At 42.7% G+C, this 7450-nt stretch overlaps 1 protein-coding gene across 1 annotated transcript; it reads right to left on the bottom strand.

Annotated features, from left to right (window-relative positions):
* Nucleotides 4149-7101, bottom strand: LOC109830630 (omega-hydroxypalmitate O-feruloyl transferase-like). Its single transcript, XM_020397945.1, is given in 5 exon segments — nucleotides 4149-4854; nucleotides 4857-4916; nucleotides 5038-5356; nucleotides 6155-6614; nucleotides 7006-7101. Coding segments are annotated over 4 exon segments (1275 nt in total). The 5' UTR covers nucleotides 6575-6614; nucleotides 7006-7101; the 3' UTR covers nucleotides 4149-4378.

Raw genomic sequence — 7450 nt, 5'->3', positions numbered from 1 at the left:
AGACTCCAAACAGACGAAAGGAGAGTCTAGTGGTTCTCAATCTAAGGAGGAGAAGAAGAAGGGTGATCCAGGGAAGGCAGGGCTGATTTGTAGTCACTGCGAGAAGACAGGGCACGAAGCTGATCGGTGCTGGGAGAAGTATCCTCGTCTCAAGCTAAGAGGGTTGAAGAAGAAGGAGGAGAAAAAGACATACATGATAGCTCAAGGTCCGAAAGAAGTCATGGGGATGACAAATCCCAACAGCAGTCTCAACCTTATGGCGGAGAAGCAGACTACGAAAGAGGACGACGACCCGAGAGAACAACTCTTTGTTCTTAAGTTGCAAGTGAAGACCAGTTTAGTTGATGCTATTGTTGATTCGGGCAGCGAGAAGAATTTGATATCCGAGGCATTGGTTCAGAAGCTGGGTCTGAAGACGATCAAGCATCTAAAGCCCTATCCATCGGGGTGGATTCAGAAGGAGGAGAAACTGTGTGTACTTGATCAGTGTACTGTCAGATTTGCGCTCCACGAGTCGTATATTGATGAGGTCACATGCGACGTCGTTCCATTGGATGTTTGTCAGATTATACTGGGTAATCCGTACTTATGGGATAGACATGCGATCTACGAGAGGCGGGCTCAGAAGTACACCTTCACTAAGGATGGTGTAAGGTTCATATTTCGTTCGGCATCTCTTCCGAGGGAGACAAGCTTGGGGACGGTGACGCGAGCGAAGAGACTAGTGAATGCAAGCAAGAAGTTTGTCTCACTGTGCATTAGACTTCCAAAAAAGCCATCGACAAAGGATTACAACTTAGAGCGAGCGGTGACTACGACGAGACGCGGGACGAATGAGTTATTTCTGATCGGACGTTGAGACCGGATCCCTAGCAAGGCCAGGTGGTGCAGAAAAGATTGAGGAGTTCGAGAGTTTCCTCAGCAAAAGTTCGAACTTGAATGGGACTTCAAGTTCTTAAAGAGGGGACCCATGATGTATATCTTCTCTTCGGAACTTAGCGATCCTCATGGGAGCTTGAGGATAGATAATTCTCATGATAGCATGAGAATAAAGGTGTCAAACAGTACAAGGGAATGCAGGAGGAAGCGTGGAACGAGACGACAAGCAGAAGAATCGAAGTATCCAGTTTTCAGCCTGTGAGTCGACTCATAACAGTCATGAGTCGACTCATCAGGTTGACTCGACTCATGACTGTCATGAGTCGACTCATCACTGGTTTTTAAGTTTTGTCCAGTTTCTGACGAGTCGATTCATCTCAGTCATGAGTCGACTCATCGATGGTTTCCTGGTTCGTTTGGGTTTCTGTTCACACGAATTCCTGTTGGTTTTGGGTTTGGTTATTTACCAAATTGTCATCCACGTTTGTACACCTATATAAAGGATTGTTTTAGGGTTTCTAGACAATCAGATAGATTCAGAGAGAGATTCTAATCATTGTATTAGGGTTTAGTGAGAATTGAGAGTTTGTTCTCGATTCTAGTGAGATTGTGAGAGAGGAATTGTAATCTTTTCATACTCATAATCTAGAGAAGATATTTTCCTTCGCCCTATACTGAATTGTGCTTGTGTTTCTGTCATCCTCTTCTCAACCTACCTTTGATAATTCCGCGATCAAAGGTGCTCGCACGACAACTCGTATCAACTGGAGTATTCATAGATCATCGGGAGTCTAATGTACCTAATGAACTGCACAAGGCCAGATATTGCTTACGCTATAAGTAAACAAAGTAGGTACACTAGTAATCCCGGTAAAGATTAATAGTATGCCTTACTAAGAGTAGTAGGCTACTTGAAGAGTACCAAGAATTATGCATTGAGATATGGAAATTATCCAGCTGTACTTGAAGGGTATAGCGATACTAACTGGATTGCGGATTCCGAGGAATCGAAATCAACTAGTGGATATGTCTTTACTCTCGGAGGTGCGGCTATATCTTAGAAATCCTCGAAAAAAACATGCATAGATCACTCCACACACTAAGCATGTGTTAGTGTGTTCTAAATACTATGAGTTTATTGCATTAGATAAAGCTGGGGAAGAAGCGGAGTGTGTTTAGTGTGTTTAGTAAGATATTTGGTATGTTTTGAGACACACTCTATATATATAGACTCTAATGGTTAACTTAGGGGATTTTTATAGTTACCTACACACTAAGCATGTGTTAGTGTGTTCTAAATACTATGTGCGTGTATGTTTATTATGTGATCAAGGCTTTTAACAAAGATTCTACCCAATGAAAGAAATCCCAAAATACAGTTATATCATTGAAGCATCTTGATTTCTTTCATCTCCAATTAGCCTTGTATCAACTTCAATTGCCTTGTATTGCCTTGTGTCTTGAGTATCTCTTTGAATATCATTGTTGATTTTGCTCTGATACTACAAAACATATGTTAGCACAAAATACACACAACATATAATATTTGTTATTATGAAAACAAACATATCTTAGGGTCAAGATATCCAACAGAGTGGCTTCGACAATTCCTTGAGGATATTCCATTATGGCCTAAGCATGTGCCCGCAATATGCATTCATTGAGACAACCAAGCAGCGATTCAAAGAGCACAAAAATTTGTGTATAACGGTAAGTCTCAACATATTCATCACAGACACAACACAGTTGCTCTCAAATGGCCTTATCTCCATTGATTTTGTGGCGTCAAAAGATAACTTAGCGGATTCGTTTACTAAAGGTTTAAGTGGAGAGCGTATAAGATGTGCATCGAGGGGAATGGGGCTAAAAGCGTAACCATACTAAGTCGACTTAATGGAAACCCTACTTGGCGACTAGAGATCCCACGGACCAAGTTCAAAGGGAAAAACAGGTTATGATTGACTTGAGGAGTAAGCACTTAGGAGCTTGTCTTCATCCCATTCTTATGGTGCACCAAGTGTAGCCTACAAATGGGTTTAGGATAAGCATAAAGCTTTTAATGATGCATATAGCTTGTTTTCAAAAATAAGTGGAGTAGAGTAGGCTACTCTTTATAGGATGATCACCTATGTAAGTGTAGAGCTGAGGCCCGGCTCTTTGAGAACCTCAAATCTCTATGGAGGTTGTGATTCTCTAAAAACACTTTCTGAAACCAAGAATGTCCACTGCCAAAATGGACACAACCGAGAACCAAAGCTAATTTTGGGAAGTTGCTGTGTGAAACCTGTTGACTTGGCTTACATCTATGACTGACAGTTCAAGACCTAGTTCATTGTGGTCTAGTAAGTCCGATAACGTTTCACTATGGAAGGTTCAAGACCTAGTTCACCTATCCTGATGTGGCTACTTTCCTAAAGTGCTTTTCACTACAGATTCAATTTCGTAGTGAGTCAATTTTCATGAATCTCTATTCAAGTGAGGGATTGTTTGGGAAACTTGGATTTTTCCAAGTGAATTATTGGGCAAATTGAGCTAAACTTTTTGGTAGGTCCCACTGTCTGAAATGGATATGAGTGAGTTTGAACGCGTTCTTCATTCAAAGACAATGAATCCGGTATACACACTTGTCTAAATCGGTTTCCGAATGAATGAGATATTCAAGTCGGAAGATGGACCAAAATTAAAGTTTAATGGGCGCATCTAATCACGAAGAGTCGCAACTGTTCGGTTGAGTTGTGTCTGTTCGAACCCGAATATTCACTTCTTTTTATTCCGGATGGGTGCGTCCTTTGGTGAAGGGATGTCTTCAAAAGACACTTAGTCCCTATAAAAGGAACCCAAAATCTCATTCACAAAACACTCAACATTGAACCAAACCCAGTGTGTTTAAGAGAAATCTGAATTTTGTGTTCGTTCTTCTTCCATTCGTTTTCCTTTCCGGTCAAGTGGTGGAAGGCACAGTTAGCTTTGGTTCGCTAGTACAGCTTTGCAGAAGTGCTTCTCCGAAGCTGTAAAGGAGTGTTGTATCTTGGGAGACAGCGTCCGATCATCCTGTATGCATCATAGCAGGAGGACGTAATTTGTCTTAAGGAGATTCATCACTTGACGTACCTCACTCCAGCATTTCTAGTTCTTTCTCCCTCCTACAGAAAGTGTTTTTCCTAACAGTTCTTTTCACGAATATTTTATTCAATTTGATTTCGGTTATTGATTTAATACTGAATTATTTTGCTACGACTCTTAACAAATAAGTTTTCCAAATGTGATCAAAACAGAAGCTGTAAACCGTTTCATATATATATATATATATTACTAGTAGCGATAATGTATAAGTACATCAAATCAACCAGCTCCACAACTTTGGGCCAAGATCATACGAACGTGTCCCCGAGGCCCACATATACAAACCCAAGAAAATACCCCAGAAGAACCCAATACACATAAACCAAAGAAAAGTTAAGGCCAAATAAAGCCAAACACGTACGCCAACACGCCACCTTTAAATCTCCATCAGCCTTTCGAATGTGGCCATAGCAGAGGCCGGGAGCCCAAGAAGCACGTTGATGCTCCTCCTCTCTTTCCCGTGAGACAAGAACAGGATCACCTCTTTTTCCGGCAGGGCCACCGGCCCGGACTGCGACGGCTCGCCCCACCCGAAGTCCGTCGTGTGGAACGATAATTTCGACCAGGTCGTGATCAAAAGAGTCGCGGCGAGAGACGGCCTGGCCCGAGTCACCTCGAAGTAGTCCACGGCGGACCTCATGTACTTGTCGGTCACCATCCGGACCGCTTCCTGGACCCGTTGCACCGAAAAGCCTAGCGGGCTGTCCAAGAGCTCGCCCGATCCGCACAGCGCGTTGGTGAGCACGATGCCGTTGCCAAAGTAGCCCTTCGGGAGCTTGGGCTCGAATCGGGGCCTCCCATCCACCGCGAAAAGGAGCTTGGTTTGTTGCTCGGGCCTGAGGTTCAAGGCCCGGTGCGGGCCCGCCACACGAAACCAGACAGTGCCTCAAAAGTCGTGCAGCTTGAAATCGTGCCTGTCAAAAGAAGAAGAAGAAAAAGAAAAACTTTTTCATCATCATCGTTAATTGTTGTCATCGCCGCCAATGTAGTAGCGAGTAAAGTCACGAGGAAGTAAAATGCTACGTTTGACGTTACCATCTTCGACGGCCATTTTCTTGAGCTGGCTCAGCTTCTCTGGGTCGAAGCAGAAGGAGCGATAGAGCATCTCCTCCTGGTACAGCGCGGCTGTGTTGGAGATGTCGTCGATCTGGGCGAACTCATGATGCGGGAACTCGATGGACGGGGGGGATCGACATCTGAGGATTGTGCGGTCGATGAAGGGCGGGATGGCGAGGGGGAGACCCCTGGCGGTTTCGCCCCACGAGTTGACGAACTCCATGGCGCCGAGACCGTCGAACATGCAGTGGTTCATGGCTAGGCCGAGGATGAAGCTTCCGCACCTGAATTTGGTGACCTGATCAAAAGAGATATTTTTTTGTTTAGACCCTTGGTCTAAGTTGTATTATGTTTGGAGGACAAATTTTCAAAACCAACCTATTTACAAATTTAATCTCAGAAAACAACCCATTTCAAATTTAATTGCAAAAACCGACCTGGTTTCAGCCCTGGAGCTGAAACCAGGTCGGTTTTTGAAAATTTTTATCCGAAACTTCACGGGAGTTGAACTCCCGTGAAGTTTCGTAGTTTAAAATATTTTTTTTTGCACTGGGAAACTTCACGGGAGTTCAACTCCCGTGAAGTTTCGAAAGTTTTTTCACAAAAACCGACCTGGTTTCAGCGCCAAGGCTGAAACCAGGTCGGTTTTTGCAATTAAATTTGAAATGGGTTGTTTTCTGCGATTAAATTTGTGCCAAGGCTGAAACCAGGTCGGTTTTTGCAATTAAATTTGAAATGGGTTGTTTTCTGCGATTAAATTTGTTAATAGGTTGGTTTTGAAAATTTGTCCTATGTTTGGAGGAACGGATTGGTTGTGAAATTGACAAGGCAGTTTAAAAGGATGTTAGTTTGGAGGGAATTTGGATACTTTCCACTGAAAAAAAAAAGTAAGGAGAGACAGCTACTTTTAATAGCAACAGGTTGTGATTTTTATGGTAAAAACTGTATAGAAAATTGTTTGGATTGAATAGCAACGGGTTGCTGTTAACCACTAATAGTACATTTAAAATTCCTAAACTGCCCCTATCTTTCCGGCCATGAAAACACCAACTAATCAACGCACCAGAAACAACCAACATAAAGGCCAGAGTCAAACCTGAGCAACAAGAGGAGGGATCTCCAAAATATTCTTAGCCCCCGGCACAGTGTAAACAAGCTTTCCTAGCATCACAGGATCAGGCTTAGTAATGTCTCCGATCTCCTCCATCACCCCCTCACACTCAGCCTCCACGAACACAGCCCCCTCACCGGTACAGTCCACTATCAACTTCCCTTCACTGCTTATAGTGAGCCTACCAGCCAACGGGTAATAATGCACCAAAACTTTAGCCAACGCTTCCTTCATAACCTCAGCCGCGCCCTCGTTGCCTTTGTCCTCAGCTCTGAAGCAGTAGATGGTTTGAACTATGACGGCAATGTTTTGGTCAAGGTTGGAGAGGTAGTAGAGGCCCTTTGGGGTCTCTTCAGCCGGGGGGATGAGCGCCCTCCCCTTGCTTGATGTTGAGTGTGGGTGCATTGTTGTTGTTGTTGGTGGTGGTGGTGGTGTCTACTGCGACCTGTAATTTTGATTTGGGTGACGATCAAAATAGGGTAGCAAACTATATATATATATATAGATGGTTCCTTCTCAAGCAGTTGAAAATATTCGATGCAAACCAAGTACTAAATCAGATCAATCGGGAGAAAATAATCGCAATCATCAACTAATTCATAATTGATTATTAGAGGTATTCTGAAATGGACAATCTCATCAAAATAGGTAAAAAAAAAAAAGATCATCATCGATTTTAAATCAGCGTAAACATTTCAAACATTAATAAACCGACACAATCAATTCAATACGTAAATCAATGCAAGATGTGCTTTAAATTGGGTACTGGTAACCAAAATAAGGAAAAAGTGTTTCTAGAGAAGACAATCTCTATGAATATTTTCTCTTCAACATACCATTTTGTGAAGATTCTAAGTGCTGTGATGAGAGGAGATGAGAGAGGAAGGAGGGCTAATTGTGTTGGGAATCGAAGGAGTTCGGATATATTTATATATATATATAGAGAGAGAGAGAGAGAGAGTCTAAAAAGGATGTTTACCTACTAATAGCAAGTATGGAATTATAACAAGGGATTTCGGTGATTGGAGTTGAATTGCAATTGAATAAAATAGTTAGATTAGAGTTCCTAAGGCACCCAACTTTGCACGCTTAAAAGTGGGCCCGTGTGTCAGTAGATTAGTTGGGTGTTGGATTTGGGTGGCGAGGTTTTGTTGAGAAAGCCTTGTGTGTTATTTGGGTGGGGGTTGGCTACTAGCTCCTGAGCTAAACATTACCGGTCAAAGATTTTTCTTGGAGTATCGTGTAATTAGTAGGTAAGGTTGGCCTCCAAATATCTCACTT

The sequence above is a fragment of the Asparagus officinalis genome, chromosome 2, assembly GCF_001876935.1.
Source record: "Asparagus officinalis chromosome 2, Aspof.V1, whole genome shotgun sequence".
NCBI classification, from domain to species: domain Eukaryota; kingdom Viridiplantae; phylum Streptophyta; class Magnoliopsida; order Asparagales; family Asparagaceae; genus Asparagus; species Asparagus officinalis.
Note: the sequence above shows the minus strand (reverse complement) of the source record. Positions and strands in the feature narration are given on the sequence as shown.